This window comes from Heloderma suspectum, chromosome W, assembly GCF_057233095.1.
Source record: "Heloderma suspectum isolate Gila_16-S chromosome W, 16-S_ref, whole genome shotgun sequence".
Lineage (NCBI taxonomy): Eukaryota > Metazoa > Chordata > Lepidosauria > Squamata > Helodermatidae > Heloderma > Heloderma suspectum.
This window is the reverse complement of record NC_139475.1, coordinates 46,039,525-46,055,997: the sequence shown is the minus strand read 5'-3', so window position 1 is coordinate 46,055,997 and position 16,473 is coordinate 46,039,525. Positions and strand designations below refer to the sequence as shown.

General features: G+C 49.5%; 1 protein-coding gene and 1 pseudogene across 1 annotated transcript; both read left to right on the top strand.

Moving 5' to 3' along the window:
• The first annotated feature begins 736 nt into the window (after nt 1-736).
• LOC146333973 (ceramide synthase 1-like) lies at nt 737-16,182 on the top strand. The gene is made up of 5 exons (XM_084825338.1): nt 737-990; nt 4,277-4,438; nt 5,100-5,247; nt 10,008-10,141; nt 16,140-16,182. The coding sequence occupies exons 1-5, from the start codon at nt 737-739 to the stop codon at nt 16,180-16,182; spliced, it is 741 nt and encodes a 246-aa protein (XP_084681464.1).
• Nucleotides 5,350-7,312, top strand: LOC146333974 (uncharacterized; annotated as a pseudogene).
• Nucleotides 16,183-16,473: the final 291 nt, after the last annotated feature.

Sequence of the window (16,473 nt, the reverse complement as noted above, 5' to 3'; positions counted from 1 at the left end):
GACTCTAAGATCCATCAGCCCCAGCCAATACTGGGAGTTGTAGTCCAAAATATTTGGAGGGCCACCAAGTTGAGGAAGGCTGACCTAGCCTGATGGAGGGTTATGAAGGACTTGAAAGCTTGCATGGCTTGGTGGAATTTTAGTTGGTTCTAAAATAAAAGTATTGCCATTGGGTGGATTTTGGTGTGTTTGTTTCTGCCACTGCAACAGTGCTCCCTTGTAGCCACAGCCTGGAATGCCCACTCAGGATATCTGGGTTCTTAAGGCCAGCTTATTGTGGGCTTCTTCACACTGAGCTTTTCTCTTGGGATTGAGATGGCTCCCTCATGGAAGTTTGCGGGCTCTTTGCATGACGCCATGACCCTCCTGCACTACATGCCCTTTGTTCCGTTTTTGAACAGATGGCAGATCATGAGCTACCAGATTACCCCGTTGTGTTCCGCTTCAGTTTCCTCCGTGAAAAGGGTAAAAGTGGCAAGAAGAGGAGCGAGACCAATGAAAGATAATGGAAGGCTCAGATACGGGGAGAAGGAGGGGGAAGGGGAGGGGGAAAAGGAAGCACATGAAAAAGGGAGTCGTTGAGATCCTGCATTTAAAACGGAGGCAGAAAGCCCCGGTTTGAATGCAGGATTTTAGGCTGGTGTAGAGATGTCCCATGTCTTTGTTCTCTAATGTGACTTTGAGGGACAGTGAGAATATTGGTGGTTCTGATCTTTTGGGGTGGGGGTGTTGAACGATGGCCTCATATCTGGAATGGTGTTGGTTCCATTGGGTTGATGTGGCCCATCTCTTTCTGCACACCTCTCCAGATTGGAAGAAGGGTATGGAGGTGCCGGTGGATATTGCAACGGCCTACCTGATGCAATGCAGCTTCTATGGCCACGCCATCTATGCCACCCTCTACATGGACACCTGGCGCAAGGACTCGGTTGTTATGCTCATCCACCATGTAGTCACTCTGACATTAATCGCGTTGTCCTACATGTTCAGGTATGTCCCTGTCCGTGACTCTGCTCCCTGCCTCTCTTCACTGGCTGAGCTTCTGCAAAGTCACAGAAGGTCCACAAATATTCTTTGCGGTAGGGTGGAGGAGAGAGGTGGGTCATGTGCCACCCTGAAAATCATTACAGCTACTTTGGGGACAGCAAAGGCATCATTTGGCCAGTGGGGGGGGGGGGTAGATTTCTAGGGACAAGATGGAATGGGAAGTTGCACAGTCACGGGTGAGGAGGTTTGAATTTCGCCTGTGGGTTCTAAATAAGCAATTGCATCTTTGACCTACAACAAGGGTGCTGATCTCATGCCTGTGGGCCAAATCTTGCCACCCCCCTGGGTTTCCCCAGATGGCCACACACCCCTTTCCCCTGACCACCAATTATTTGATGTTTTCCCAGAATTTGTGCAGTTTTTCCCTCATTCTGAAAGATTGAAATGCCTCTCCTAAAGCTTAGTTACTGGCAGTAATTGCTTTACAGTGCAATCTTATGCATGTTCCAGCTGAAAAAAATCCTACCACTCTCAGCATTCCCCAGTCAGCATGGGGAATGGCTAGGGAATGCTGGGATTTGTAGGACATTTTTCTGCCTAGACATGCATAGGATTGTGCCTTTAAGCTACAGTATGCAGGGTGTGTGTATTTTAACCCCGCCTCTTTTGCCTTTTGCCCTGCCCACCACTGGAATGGGTCCCCCAAGAGCTTCTTTGAAATTAAATCCAGGCCTCAGGCTAAAAGAGGTTCCCACCCCTGGCCTACAAGGTTCCTAGATTTTAATTCTGATTCTGAATTAAACACAGAGCTCATGCCTGTGTGTCACTTGTTCTGACGACAGCCCTTTCCCTTATTCCTGTTTTACATTGGAGGAACTGAGGCCAGTGGAGAAACCCTCTTGGAAGTTGGGGGCAGTGGGGGGGGGAGAAGGTGAGACAAAGTGGGCTTGTTTTGGGCCCCTTCCCACTTGGAATGAACTAAGCAAGACTTAAATTTGTAAAGATGCATTTGCACCTTATTTGTAAATGTTGTGCTCTTGGGGAGGTTTAGTTGGGGCTCTTGGTGACCTCCTGTCCAGACACAGATGACCATCACACTTCACGCAGCTTCAGGAACATCAGAAGCTGCCTTATACAGAGTCAGGCTTTTGGTCCATTAGCTCAGTCCACCTGTCTTCTGCAGCCTGTTGCCCTCCAGATATTTTGGACAACAACTCCCATAATATTGTTTATTAATACTAGAAGTCACAATTATTACACCTGACATTTGTATAACACTTCCAAATTTTCAAAGTGCATTCTTGTAGCACCCCTTTACAACAACAACCCTGCAACACAGGCCAGACGCATTTATCCCTGTACCGCCAACAGAGAAACTGAGGCTGTGAAAGAGCAATGGAAGCTGCCTTATACCTAGTCAGAACATCGGTCCATCTAGTCCAGGGGTGCAGAACCTCTTTCAGCCTGAGGGCTGAACTCCATTTCGGAGAAGCTCTCAGGGGCTGCATTCCAGTGGTGGGTGGGGCCAAAGGCAAAGGGGATGGGCCACAATCAATACCAGCATATTTGAGCTTAAAACCCTTACTGCCAGTAACTTAAGGAGAAGCATCTCAACCTTTCAGAATAGGGGAAAAGTTGGGAAACCACCAAAGGATGGGTGGTTGGGAGGGAGGGAATAGAGCCATGAGAAGGGGATGTGGCTTTCTGAGGTTCTACAAATTGATTGAGGTTCTGCACCTCTGATCTAGCCCAAATATTGACCTGGTTCACATGTAACGACAATCTGTGGTTTAATTAACCCATGGGTTATTGCCTTACCCAGAGTTAACCCATGATTTGGCTGCCAGACAATCAAGTAAATCCCAGGTTGTTTTTTCAATTCCTGGGTTGTTTGGTTCCCCCCTCCTTCACCCATTCCCACCCTGTATCCCACATGCCTTTGCGGCACTGTAGCATTCCAGAAAAACGTCTATTTCTGCTTCATTGACTACGCTAAAGTCTTGACTGTGTGGATCACAACAAACTGTGGCAAATTCTTAAAGAGATGGGAGTGCCAGACCACCTTACCTGTCTCCTAGGTGAGGTGGTCTGGTACTCCTGATTCAGACCACCTTACCAGACGATACCACCCTAATGGCAGAGAGCGAAGAGGATCTAAAGAGCCTCTTGTTGAGGGTGAAAGAGGAGAGTGCAAAAGCTGGTTTGAAACTCAACATTAAAAAAACGAAGATCATGGCATCTGGCCCCATCACTTCCTGGCATATGGAAGGGGAAGAAATGGAAGCAGTGACAGATTTTACTTTCTTGGGCTCCAAGATCACTGCAGACGGTGACTGTAGCCATGAAATTAAAAGACGCATGCTCCTTGGGAGGAAAGCTATGGCAAACCTGGACAGCATAGTCAGAAGCAGAGACATCACCTTGCCGACAAAGGTCCGTACAATCAAAGCTATGGTTTTCCCAGTAGTAAGGTATGGCTGTGAGAGCTGGACTATAAGGAAGGCTGAGCGCCGAAGAATCGATGCTTTCGAACTGTGGTGCTGGAGAAGACTCCTACGAGTGCCCTGGACTGCAAGGAGGTCAAATCAGTCCATCCTAAAGGAAATCAACCCTGAGTGCTCATTGGAAGGACAGATACTGAAGCTGAAGCTCCAATATTTTGGCCACCTAATGCGAAGAGAAAACTCTCTGGAAAAGACCCTGATGCTGGGAAAGACTGAAGGCAAAAGGAGAAGCGGATGGCAGAGGATGAGGTGGCTAGATAGCATCACCGATGCAATGAATATGGACTTGAGCACACTCCGGGAGAGAGCGCAGGACAGGAAGGCCTGGCATGCTCTGGTCCATGGGGTCACGAAGAGTCGGACACGACTGAATGACTGAACAGCAACAACAACAAGCATTGGCATGTAGAGCTGATGTTTTCACCACTGATGCCCCACCGCCTCTGTAGCCTGGTGAACCAACCCATGAACAGCCCACAGTCCAGGTTCACACGTAACAACAGCCTGTGGTTTAAACAACCCACAGTTCACAACCCAACAACAAGCCATGGGTTCTCATTGTGGGTTGTTCATGGTTAACAACCCACACTTAATTCATTGTGCTGGGTTCACACAACAAGGCAACCCATAGCAGGGGTTATTCTATCATGGCTTGTTGTGTTGTGCAAACTCAGTCATTACCTACTCTAGCTGGCAGCAACTCGTGATGGTGGGGATTGAACTAGGGACTTTTGAATTCAACCCCTTCGCCACATTCTCCCCCGCCTTCCCACCCTGCCCTGTAGGTACCACAACGTGGGGATTCTTGTGCTGTTCCTCCATGACATCAGCGACGTGCAGCTGGAGTTCATCAAGCTCAATGTCTACTTCAAGAACCGTGGCGGGGCCTACCACCGCCTCAACAACATCATCTCCAATGCTGGCTGCATCTCCTTCAGCATCAGCTGGTGAGTTCAGCTGAACCCAACACCCCAGCTGTCCCTTGTCATTCCTCCATCTGGAGGGGGTGGGCAGATCCCCAAATCTACTGGAGCCTTCCCCAACCCAGTGCTCTCCAGATGTTTTTGTCTTCAACTCCTGTCAGCCCCAACCAATGTGGCCAATGGTGAGGGTTACTGGGAGTTGTGTAGGAAGACCTCGCCAGGGGAGAGTAACCAATACCTTCAGGTAACTTCCTGCTAGCACTAACTCTGTTTGGGTTAAAAAGAGAGGTTTTGAGTTTTGGAGAGCAGACCCCACCTCTGCCTTGTACATTGGCTCTTGGGTATGTTACTTTCTTTTTAGACTCACCAGTTTGCTTTCTGGGAAATGAGTGTTCTGTGACCAGCCATGCCCACCATGGCAGCCATTTTATGAATGGGCAAGTCCCTCCCCATGGCAGCCATTTTGTGAGAGTGCCCAGGACACTCTTTCACAATGCCAAATGTGCCCAACAACCCCAAAAGATTAGGGAGCCCTGAGTTAGATTAATAGTTAAAAAAAAAAATCTGTATAGTAGGGCAGAATTGCCCAACTGGGTGTCCTCCAGACATGTTGGACAAGGCTGAATAGACACATAGTTTGACCCTGGCATAAGTCTGCTTCCGATCTTCTCTCTCCTCCTGCCAGGTTCTGGTTCCGCCTGTACTGGTTCCCCCTCAAGGTGCTCTACGCCACCTGTCACACCAGCCTGCGGTCTGTCCCCAACATTCCTTTTTACTTCTTCTTCAACGCTTTGCTGTTGGTCCTCACATTGATGAATATCTATTGGTGCCTGGTGAGTAGCCGGCATCAGCTGGCATACCTGGTCTAGACATGTCAGGTAAGGGGAAGGTGGGACAGATATTTGAAATCTGTCCCATCTTTCGGTCCTTCCCCCATGCCTCAAAATCCAGGTTGCCCTGTCAGCCCACCCTCTGATCTGTTGGTGCTGCTTTCGAATGCCAGGTCGGCCCATAACAAAACAATTGCTATCCATGACTTGATTGTGGACGAAGGGGCTGACCTGGTGTGCATTACTGAGACCTGGGTGGGTGAGCTGGGCGGAGTGGATCTGTCTCAGCTTTGTCCACCTGGGTACTCGGTGCAGCACCAACCTAGATTGGAGGGTCGGCGGGGAAGAGGTGCCGTCATCCATAAGGATTCCATCTCCCTCACGAGGGAACCCATCCATCCTAGCACCAGCTTTGAGGGGCTGTACCTTGCGTTGGGCCAGAGAGACAGAACAGGTATGTGGCTGGTGTACCGCCCACCCCGCTGCCCAGCAGTCCCCCTGCCTGAGCTGGCAGAGGTGGTCTCAGAGGCAGTGCTGGAGAACCCTAGGACAGTGGTTCTGGGGGACTTCAACGTCCACGCCGAGGCTATCGTGACAGGGCCTGCTCAGGACTGCACGGCAAGCGTGACAGCCACGGGGCTGTCTCAGCACATCACTGGCCTGACACATGTGGCAGGACATACCCTGGACCTGGTTTTTGCTGTTGGGTGGGTGAGGGATGATCGGGGGGGGGGGGGGCAACAACCCCGTTGTAATGGGCAGATCATTTCCTTGTGAAGTTTGGATTGGCGGTAGCAGATCCTCCCTGCAGGGGCGGGGGACTGATTAAGATGGTCCGCCCCCGGAGACTTATGGAATCCGATGGATTCCTGAATGCTCTGGGGGATTTTCCGGCTGATAGGGCTGGCGATTCGGTCGAGGCTCTGGTCTCACTATGGACTGGTGAGATGGGAAGGGCCATCGATACAATCGCTCCCAAGCGCCCACTCCGGTGCTGTGGAGCCCGCAATCCACCTTGGTTTGCAGAGGATCTACGGGCAATGAAGCAGGCCGGACGACAGCTGGAGTGCAGGTGGCGCAGGTCTTGGAGCGCGGACGACCGGCGATTAGCAAACACTCTTGGTTGTGCCTATTATGCGGCAGTGAGGATGGCAAGAAAATCTTATTATGCGCGTATCACCTCATCCTCAAAATGTCGCCCAGCAGAATCGTTCCGAGTGGTGAGCTCGGGCTCAGAGAAACTGGGATTGGAACCCTCGGTCATCTGCTGCGATAAATTTGCTAGGCACTTCGAGGAGCAAGTCGCTCGTATTCGCCCAGCACTCGACGCCACGGTTATCGCAGAGTCTGGGGAGGTGTCCAGTGTTCCGTCTGGCTGTGTTTCCTGGGATCTGTTTCAGTTGTTGCAGCCTGGTGATGTGGACAAGACGCTTGAATCAGTCCGGCCCACCACATGTAAGCGTGACCCTTGCCCATCTTGGCTTATACGATCTAGCAGGGGTGGAGTGGCTGGGTGGGTCCAGGGAGTGGTCAGTGCTTCGCTCTGTCAGGGGGCGGCTTGAAAGGGCGCCTTGAAAGAGGCTGTAGTCCTGAAGAGGCCCTCCCTGGACCCAGAGGTGTGTGAGAACTGTCGCCCCATTGCCAACGTCCCCTTTCGGGGCGAGGTGCTTGAGCGTGCGGTGGCTGGGCAGCTTCAGGCGTTCTTGGAGGAAACTGATTACCTGGACCCATTTCAGTCTGGATTCAGGCCAGGGGACGGCACTGATTCGGCCTTGGTTGCTCTGACTGACGACCTACTCCGTGTGAAAGATGGCGGGATCTTCCTGGATCTCTCAGCGGCTTGTGACACCACTGATCATGGTGTCTCACTGGATCGGCTCTGCGGGATGGGGGCTGGGGGCACTGTGCTGCAGTGGTTCTGCTCCTACCTGCGGGGCCGAGTCCAGAGAGTGGTACTGGGGGATTCCTGTTCTACCCCGTGGCTGTTAAGCTGTGGGGTGCCACAGGGTTCTGCTGTGTACCCCATGCTGTTCAACAGCTATCTGAAGCCGTTGGGAGAGGTCAGTAGGAGTTTTGGGGCAGGGCGTCACCAGTACACTGATGATGCTCAGCTCTGTTTCTCCTTGTCGTCGGCTGAGGTGGTGAAGGTGCTGGGCCAGTGCCTGGAGGCTGTAATGGGCTGGATGAGGGCCAGTAAACTGAAGCAGGATTCTGACAAGATGGCGGCTCTGTGGATTGATGGTTCCCAAGTCCGGGAATTGGGTGAGTGACCTGTCCTGGACGGGGTTGCACTCCCCCTGAAGGAGCAGGTGCGTAGCTTGGGCGTACTCCTAGATCACCCCTGTCACTGGAGCCCCAGGCGGACTCCGTGGCCCGGAGTACTTGGGGCCAGCTTCGGCTGATCCGCCAGCTACGGCCTTTCCGGGACAGGGCTAACCTAGCCACAGTAGCACACGTCCTGGTAACTTCCCGGTTAGACTACTGCAATGCACTTTACGTGGGGCTGCCCTTGAAGACGACTCAGAAGTTGCAGCTAGTGCAAAATGCAGCAGCCAGGCTGCTGACCGGAACACCTCATAAAAACCATATAACACCAGTTTTAAAGGGATTGCACTGGCTGCTGATACGCTTCTGGTCAGAACTCAAGGTTTTGGTGATGACGTTTAAAGCCCTAAGCGGCTTGGGACCTCGATATTTGAGGGAGCGCCTCTCCCTCTATATGCCTGCCCGAGGAGTGAGGTCTGTTGGAGGGGCCCTCCTCTGCACCCCACCAGTATGAGACATACACTATGGTGGGATGTGGGAGAGGGCCTTCTCTGCTGTGGCACCCTGGTTGTGGAATGGCCTCCCCTTGGAGGCCTGGTTGGTGCAGACATTGGTCTCATTTCGGTACCAGGTAAAAACATGGCTTTTTTCCAAAGCCTTTGAGGGCGAAATGCATTCCCTAGCACATTGTTTTGACTGTTTTATTGTCTTAGATTTTAACTGGTATTAGCTTGTTTAATAGTTTAATATGTTTTAGGTGTTTAAATTATTTATTGTTTTATACTGTTTAAATTGATTTTATCTGTATGCCGCCCTGAGATCTTAATGATATAGGGCAGGATAGAAATGTTTTAAATAATAAATAAATAAATACGTTCCCCCCGATCCTAGTACATATGGGGACCCAGTGCCTTTTGGAAGTGTAGCACTGCAACCTGCTTGAAGTCCTTTCTTCTTTTTTCAAATTTATCAGTCATATGAATTTTAGTCATTTCTAATTGATCAATCAATCAGTTTCAATATCTGCAAGTTTGCATTGTGGGTAAAACCAATATTTCTAAAGCAAAAAGTATGCTTATTTGCTTATTTAGTAGACACCTCTATCCCTCCTTTGGCCAATGAGCTCAGGGCAAAATACATGGTTCTACCTCTCCCCCATGTTTCTTTATGTTATTTATTATTACATTTTTGTCCTGGCATTTTGTCCTCTTGCAAGGAGCGCAAGGTGGCTCACATGGTCCTCTTCCTCCTCCATTTTATCCTCACAACAACCCTGTGAGGTAGGTGAGGCTGAGAGTATGTGACTGTCCCAAAGTCACCCAGTGAGTTTCATGGCTGAGGGGGGACTAGAACCTGGGTCTCCCTAGTCTTACTCCAACACTCTAACCATTACATCAAACACTGGCTGTCTTGGGAGTAAGCCCACTGAAGTGAGGTATGTTAGGCAGGTATGTTAGCTAAAGGGAGAGAGGGAGTGACTGGTCCGAGGTGAGGGTTGTGGCTGAGGATTTGAACCCACTTCTCTCCAGTCCTGTGACGCACACACAAGTTGCAGTAGGCATCATCTTAGAAGATGCATGTTCCTTCTAAGACAATGCAGTCTGTTGCCCCATGAAGCAGGAATCTAATTTAATTTTAGTTGATTCAAAATTTTGCTTTTTAAAAAGCGGTTGACCTATTAAATTATATAGCAGTGCTCCCTCCAGGATTTGGGGGGCCCACTGTTTTTGCTGGGGTCTTTTTGGTTCTACTCAGCATCTTTGCTTCAGAATGGCAGGGCTGTTATATGCAAACTCAATGGAATTTATGTAAATAAGATGGAGCCATGATCTCATTAAGCTCACAGTTTGGATTCTCGCCTCTGTGGTGAACTTACTTAGGGAGCAACCCTATGTGTGTTTAGGCAGGGAAAAGTCCTACAACTCTCAGCATGCCCCAGCCATGCTCAGAGTTTTAAGACCTTTTCCTGTCAAAACATGCATAGGATTACACCCTAAGTAGCTTTTGGCCTTGCTCTTCCTGTTAGCACTACGCAGGCAATGACTTGATCTACTTAAAGTTGGGGTGTCAAATCACTTTCAGCCTGAGGGCCAAATTCCATTTCAGAGAAGCTTTTGAGGCTGCATTCCAGTGGTGGGCAGGGCTGAATGCAAAAGGGGCGGGGCTGAAAATACCAAAATACTAGAGTTTAAAGCTCTTACAGCCAGTAACTCAGCCTTCGGAGGCATGTTAAGCTTTTCAAATGGGGAGAAAATTGCCAAGAGCAGGAAAACCATGAAAAGATTAGTGGTTGGGGGAAAGGGGGTGTGGTCCTCTGAGGAACAATGGAGGGCCAGATTGGCACCCAGGCATGAGGTTCTGCACCGCTGACCTACAGGGTGGATACAAATCAAGGAAAAGGGGGGGGGGATTGTTTCAAGTCAAGTGGCCCCTGAAGATTTGTGGTCAAATGTGTGATCCAGTGAACTGACTCGCCCCTCTGCCTTTTCTCTCCACAGTACATCATCCTCTTTGTGGCAAAGGTCTTGCTGGGGCAAGTGCGAGAGGTGAATGACGTGAGGGAGTATGATGTTGACACAGCCTCCAAGAAGAAAGACGGGGAGCTTCACATCCCCAGCTCCTGGAAGGAGGGGTAAAGTTGACAGGAGGAGGGGAGGGAGAAAAGAAGGATTTCTAGTCAGGCCAACAGACCCAGTATCCTGTTTCCAGCAGCAGGTAGCCAGGTGCTTCTTGGAAGCCTACCAAGAAGGGCATGATGGTGACAGGCCTCTCCTGCCATTTACCCCCAAGAAACTAGTATTTTTCACTAGAACATGGGTGCCCTATTTAGCCATCATGGCGATCTATTCATTTATAGTATTTTTATCCTACTCCTCAGCCAAAAAGTATCCTGAAAGTGACTTAACGTGCAATCTGTAAAACAAGACGGTCCCTGCCCCTGTAGGCTTCCAATCTTAAAAAGACACAACATGCAAGGGGAAGGGAAGGGAAGAGGAAAACAAACATTCTTTTAGCAGAACTGCTGGAATGGCCCCGCTTCCCCCTTCATCTCCCTCATCGTAGAACTATAATAACAGAATGGCTCTCCATAAGGATCATCTTGCTGGGGTTGGTCTGTCCTGCCCAACATCCCATTTCCAGTTGTCAGCAGCCTGAAGCCCAGAAATAGAGTGGGGAGACCATGGGCCTCCCCTGCAGTTTGCCTCCCACCTCCCCAGCGACAGAGAACGTGGAGGTTTTGCTCAGCTGTCAAAGAGCTGCCTTTGGCCTGGAAAGGAAACATGCTGAGGGGAGTGATTGAGCTGGCTATGGAGGTGAGGGAGACCAACCTGGGTCACTCCAGATGTTTTGGACTGCAGTTGCCATCTGCAGGTTTGGGAAGGCTTACAGAATCCAGACTTGGCCTGAATCCTCCACAATGCTTTGTGTCCCATTTCCCCAGCAAACCTGCTCTGTCGTGAGCCAGCATGAGTCCAGCAGCCAGAATGCGCAGTTTGGATGTGGTATGCTGCTGTTCTGTTCCCCTGTGGCTACAAAAGCAACACCAGGTGGCCATGGGCAAGCCATGTTCTCTTGCAGCCTAACTTACCTCACAAGGTTGTTATAAGGCTAGATGCAGCTTGCCAGAGGAAGGAAATGGATCAAAACAACAACAAGGAGGGTTTTTTGTGGCACTGTTAGAGCTGCTCTCTCCGTTGCGGTGCATGAGCCTTCGTCCATCCTTACCCCCAACTTTACGTCTCCCTCCCCCGCAGGATTCAGTTTAAAGCCCTCCTGATGAAGTTCTCATGCTGTGGCCAAAGACACCTTGTGAGGTGCAACCCATCCCTTGCCAGCAGGATCCAAATCTCTCGCGTGTAGCCAGTCGTTCACCCGGAGTATTTTTCATTCCCTTTCTCCCCCTCTTCTGACTACCGGAAGGATGGATGAGAAAACTCTCTGGGCCCCAAAGTTCCTGAGTGTCCTCCCCAAAGCTTCGAAGTCTGACATGGTTTCGTCGTAGCTCCGCTTGGCAGTATCACTTGTTCCCACGTGGATGTCAGGATCTGCTCAGTCTGGGAAGCTCTGCAGTGCCACCTGGGGGCCAGACATAGAAGGCAGCCTGGCTCACAGTATTTGCAGGATCAGGCCCTGGCCCTGCAGGTGCTCCCAGGTCCTCTAATGCAGACCAGCTGGGAGCCTCAGGGAGCCCTATGAAGAGCTTCCTCTTCTTCTCAAACCTTGCCACAGCAACAGGAGTCATCGTGGTGGCAGCATCGTGGCCCAGTTGCTCGTTCCTGATCTTTGCTATGCCTTGCCAGTTCTTGCCCCTGCCTCCTTGCACTATGCCTCTGGCCCTGCTGCAAGCCAGCTGGTAACTGACCTCTGCCTGTTTGGACTCTGCTTTCGCCTCTGGCCCTGCCACGCCTTGTCTGAGTCTGACCCTTGCCCAGGGAACCTCTGCTCTCTGCCCACCTCCACCCCTCCTGGTCCCGGTGTTCTTGCCCAGGACGCCTGCTGCCCACGCCCCGGACCTGCCACTTAACAAATTTATTATGACATAAGCTTTTATGGACACTGTTCACCTTCATCCGGTGTCTGTGAAAGCTTCTGTCATAATAAAAGTCTTTGTTGTTGTTCAGTCGTTCAGTCGCGTCCGACTCTTCGTGACCCCATGGACCAGAGCACGCCAGGCCTTCCTGTCCTGCGCTCTCTCCTGGAGCGTGCTCAAGTCCATATTCATTGCATCGGTGATGCTATCTAGCCATCTCATCCTCTGCCGTCCCCTTCTCCTTTTGCCTTCAGTCTTTCCCAGCATCAGGGTCTTTTCCAGAGAGTTTTCTCTTCGCTTTAGGTGGCCAAAATATTTGAGCTTCAGCTTCAGTCTCTGTCCTTCCAAGGAGCACTCAGGGTTGATTTCCTTTAGGATGGACTGATTTGACCTCCTTGCAGTCCAGGGGACTCGTAAGAGTCTTCTCCAGCACCACAGTTCGAAAGCATCAATTCTTCGGCGCTCAGCCTTCCTTATAGTCCAGCTCTCACAGCCATACATTACTACTGGGAAAACCATAGCTTTGATTAGACGGACCTTGGTCGGCAAGGTGATGTCTCTGCTTCTTGCTATGCTGTCTAGGTTTGCCATAGCTTTCCTCCCAAGGAGCAAGCGTCTTTTAATTTCATGGCTACAGTCACCGTCTACGGTGATCTTGGAGCCCAAGAAAGTAAAATCTGTCACTGCTTCCAATTCTTCCCCTTCTATATGCCAGGAAGTGATAGGGCCAGATGCCATGATCTTCATTTTTTTAATGTTGAGTTTCAAACCAGCTTTTGCACTCTCCTCTTTCACCCTCAACGAGAGGCTCTTGAGATCCTCTTCACTTTCTGCCATTAGGGTGGTATCGTCTGCGTATCGGAGGTTGTTGATAATTCTCCCAGCAGTCTTAATTCCGACCTGTGATTCATCCAACCCGGCGTTTCTCATGATGTACTCTGCATATAAGTTAAATAAGCAGGGTGACAATATGCAGCCTTGTCGTACTCCTTTCCCAATTTGGAACCAATCGGTTGTTCCATCTCTGGTTCTTACTGTTGCTTCTTGACCCTCGTACAGGTTTCTCAGGAGACAGGTAAGGTGGTCTGGTACTCCCATCACTTTAAGAATTTGCCACAGTTTGTTGTGATCCACACAATCAAAGGCTTTAGCGTAGTCAATGAAGCAGAAATAGACGTTTTTCTGGAATTCTCTTGCTTTCTACATGATCCAGCGAACGTGGGCGATTTGATCTCTAGTTCCTCTGCCTCTTCGAAACCCCGCTTGTACTTCCAGTAGTTCCTGGTTCACATACTGCTGAAGCCTAGCTTGTAGGATTTTGAGCATCACCTTGCTGGCATGTGAAATGAGCGCAATTGTGCAGTAGTTTGAACACTCTTTGGCATTGCCCTTCTTTGGAATTGGAATGTAAACTGACCTTTTCCAGTCTTGCGGCCATTGCTGAGTGTTCCAAATTTGTTGGCATATTGAATGCAGCACTTTAACAGCATCATCTTTTAGGATTTTAAATAGCTCAGCTGGAATCTCCGCTAGCTTTGTTGTTACTAATGCTTCCTAAGGCCCACTTGACTTCACTCTCGAGGATGTCCGGCTCAAGTTCAGTGACCGCACTATCATGGCTATCAGGGACATTCAGATCTTTCCTGTATAGTTCTTCTGTGTATTCTTTCCACCTCTTCTTAATCTCATCTGCTTCTGTGAGGTCCCTGCCTTCTTTGTCCTTTATCATGCCCGTCTTTGCACAAAACGTTCCCTTGAGATCTCCAATTTTCTTGAAGAGATCTCTAGTCTTTCCCATTCTGTTGTTTTCCTTGATTTCCTTGCATTGTTCATTTAAGAAGGCCTTCTTGTCTCTCCTTGCTATTCTCTGGAACTCTGCATTCAGTTGGATATATCTTCCCCTTCCTCCCTTGCTTTTCGCTTCCCTTCTTTCCTCAGCTACTTGTAAAGCCTCATCAGAGAGCCACTTTGCTTTCTTGCATTTCTTTTTCTTTGGGATGGATTTCGTTGCTGCCTCCTGAACAACGTTACGGACCTCCGTCCATAGTTCCTCAGGCACTCTGTCTATCAGGTCTAATCCCTTGAATCTATTCCTCACCTCCACTGTATATTCATAAGGGATATGATTTAGGTCATACCTGAATGGTTTAGTGGTTTTCCCTACGTTCTTCAATTTCAGCCGAAATTTTGCAACAAGAAGCTCATGATCTGAGCCACAGTCAGCTCCAGGTCTTGTTTTCACTGACTGTATGGAGCTTCTCCATCTTTGGCTGCAAAGGACATAATCAATCTGATTTCGATATTGACCATCTGGTGATGTCCATGTGTAGAGTCGTCTCTTGTGCTGTTGGAAAAGAGTGTTTGCTATGATCCGCGTGTTCTCTTGGCAAAACTCTATTAGCTTTTGTCCTGCTTCATTTTGTACACCAAGGCCATGCCTGCCTGTTATCCCGGTGATTTCTTGACTTCCTACTTTAGCATTCCAGTCCCCTATGATGAAGAGGACGTCTTTTTTTGGTGTTAGTTCTAGAAGGTGTTGGAGGTCTTCATAGAACCGATCAACCTCAGCTTCTTCGGCCTCAGTGGTTGGGGCATAGACTTGAATTACTGTGATGTTGAATGGTTTGCCTTGGATTCGTACTGAGATCATTCTATCATTTTTAAGATTGTACCCCAGTACTGCTTTTCCCACCCTTTTGTTGACTATGAGTGCTACTCCATTTCTTCTAAGGGATTCTTGGCCACAATAGTAGATATGATGGTCACCTGAATTAAATTCTCCCATTCCTGTCCATTTTCGATTCCCAAGATGTCGATGTTCAATCTTGCCATCTCATGCTTGACCACCTCCAGCTTACCTTGATTAATTGATCTGACATTCCAGGTTCCTAAACAATATTGTTCTTTACAGCATCAGATTTTCTTTTCACCACCAGACACATCCACAGCTGAGCGTCCTTTCGGCTTTGGCCCAGCCGCTTCACTCTTTCTGGCGCTACTTGGAAATACCCTCTGCTCTTCCCCAGGAGTATACTGGACACCTTCCGACCTGAGGGGCTCATCTTCCGGCGTCATCTCTTTTAGCCTTGTGATATGTTCCATGGGGTTTTCTTGGCAAGAATCCTGCCATTTCCTTCTCCAGTGGACCACATTTTGTCAGAACTCTCCGCCATGACCTGTCCGTCTTGGGTGCCCCTGCACGGCATAGCTTATGGCTTCACTGAGTTACGCAAGCCCCTTCGCCACAACAAGGCAGTGATCCATGAAGGGGAATAAAAGTCTTTAAGCTGCCACAAAACTCTTTGTTGTTTTTAATGCAACAGACTAGCATGGCTACCCCTCTGGAAATTGCACTATTCAGTAATTTTTAAAATGCACATGTCCATATAATTTGAACAGCATCCCCTAAAAATGTCTTCATTTTATTCATGTGTTATATTTCTCCCTCCTAGGAGCTCAAGATGGTATCTGGTATTCTTCCCTCCCACATTCCCCAATTTTATCCTCACAGCAACCCTTTGAGGCAGTTTAGCCAGACAGTGCAAGTGACTGTCTCACAGTCCCTGAGCAGGGATTTGAACCCAAGCCTCCCCACCCCTAGGCCACCACTCTCACCACTTTACCACCCCTAAATGGTGTTATGGAATTTGCTACCATACAACATAGTGATGGCCACCAATTTGGATGGCTTTACAAGGGGGTTAGACAAATTAATGGAGGAGAAGGCTATTGATAGCTCTATGCTGTCTCCAGTATCAGAGGCAGCATGCTGGTGTACACCAGTTGCTGGGGGACATGGGTAGGAGGGTGCTGTTCACTGTGTGAACAGAATGCTGGACTGGATGGACCCTGGGTCTGATCCAGCACTGCTCTTCTGATGTTCTTACCTTTGTTTTGTGATGGGGTAGGTAAAGGGTTACATTGCAGCCAAACCTGCCCCTGATCACCCCAGTCCTTAAGACTCTGCCCCCTTGTTTCTGCATGGCCACACCCCCTTTGTTTGCATAGCCACACCCTGTGGTGTTTGTCACACTGGGGTGTCACAGAACGGTACAAGCTGCTCCTTTTATACTGATGGTTGTCTCCCTCCCTCCCTCAGTAAACATTTGAAGAACGGGCTTGTCAAAGACAAACAGTTATAAATGGCACCCGCTGGTCTACTGGCAAGAAGCTCTTGAGTGACCTGCAAGGATGCCCATTGTTAGAACCCCTGCCAGCCACAGAAGGAGAGCTGGCACCCCTACCCCACAACCCCCAACGTTGATACCTAGAGCCGGGGGTGGGGGACAACACTGGCTGGTGACTTGTGGGGCCCTCTCAAATTTGATTTGAGCTGGGACTCCACTGACATCTAGTGGGTTTGGAACTGTTGGCAGGCCCATAGAACAGTGTTCTGTCTGCATCGCTAAGTTTGGAACAGCCAATAGCACCTT

What these genes read in the sequence shown, in the direction of transcription:
- LOC146333973 (XM_084825338.1), top strand. Translation starts at nt 737, where the DNA reads ATGGCCTCATATCTGGAATGGTGTTGGTTCCATTGGGTTGATGTGGCC. An exon ending in GCGTTGTCCTACATGTTCAG is followed by an intron (nt 991 to 4,276) that starts GTATGTCCCTGT and finishes CCTGCCCTGTAG; the next exon opens with GTACCACAACGTGGGGATTC. An exon ending in CCCAGCTCCTGGAAGGAGGG is followed by an intron (nt 10,142 to 16,139) that starts GTAAAGTTGACA and finishes TCCCTCCCTCAG; the next exon opens with TAAACATTTGAAGAACGGGC.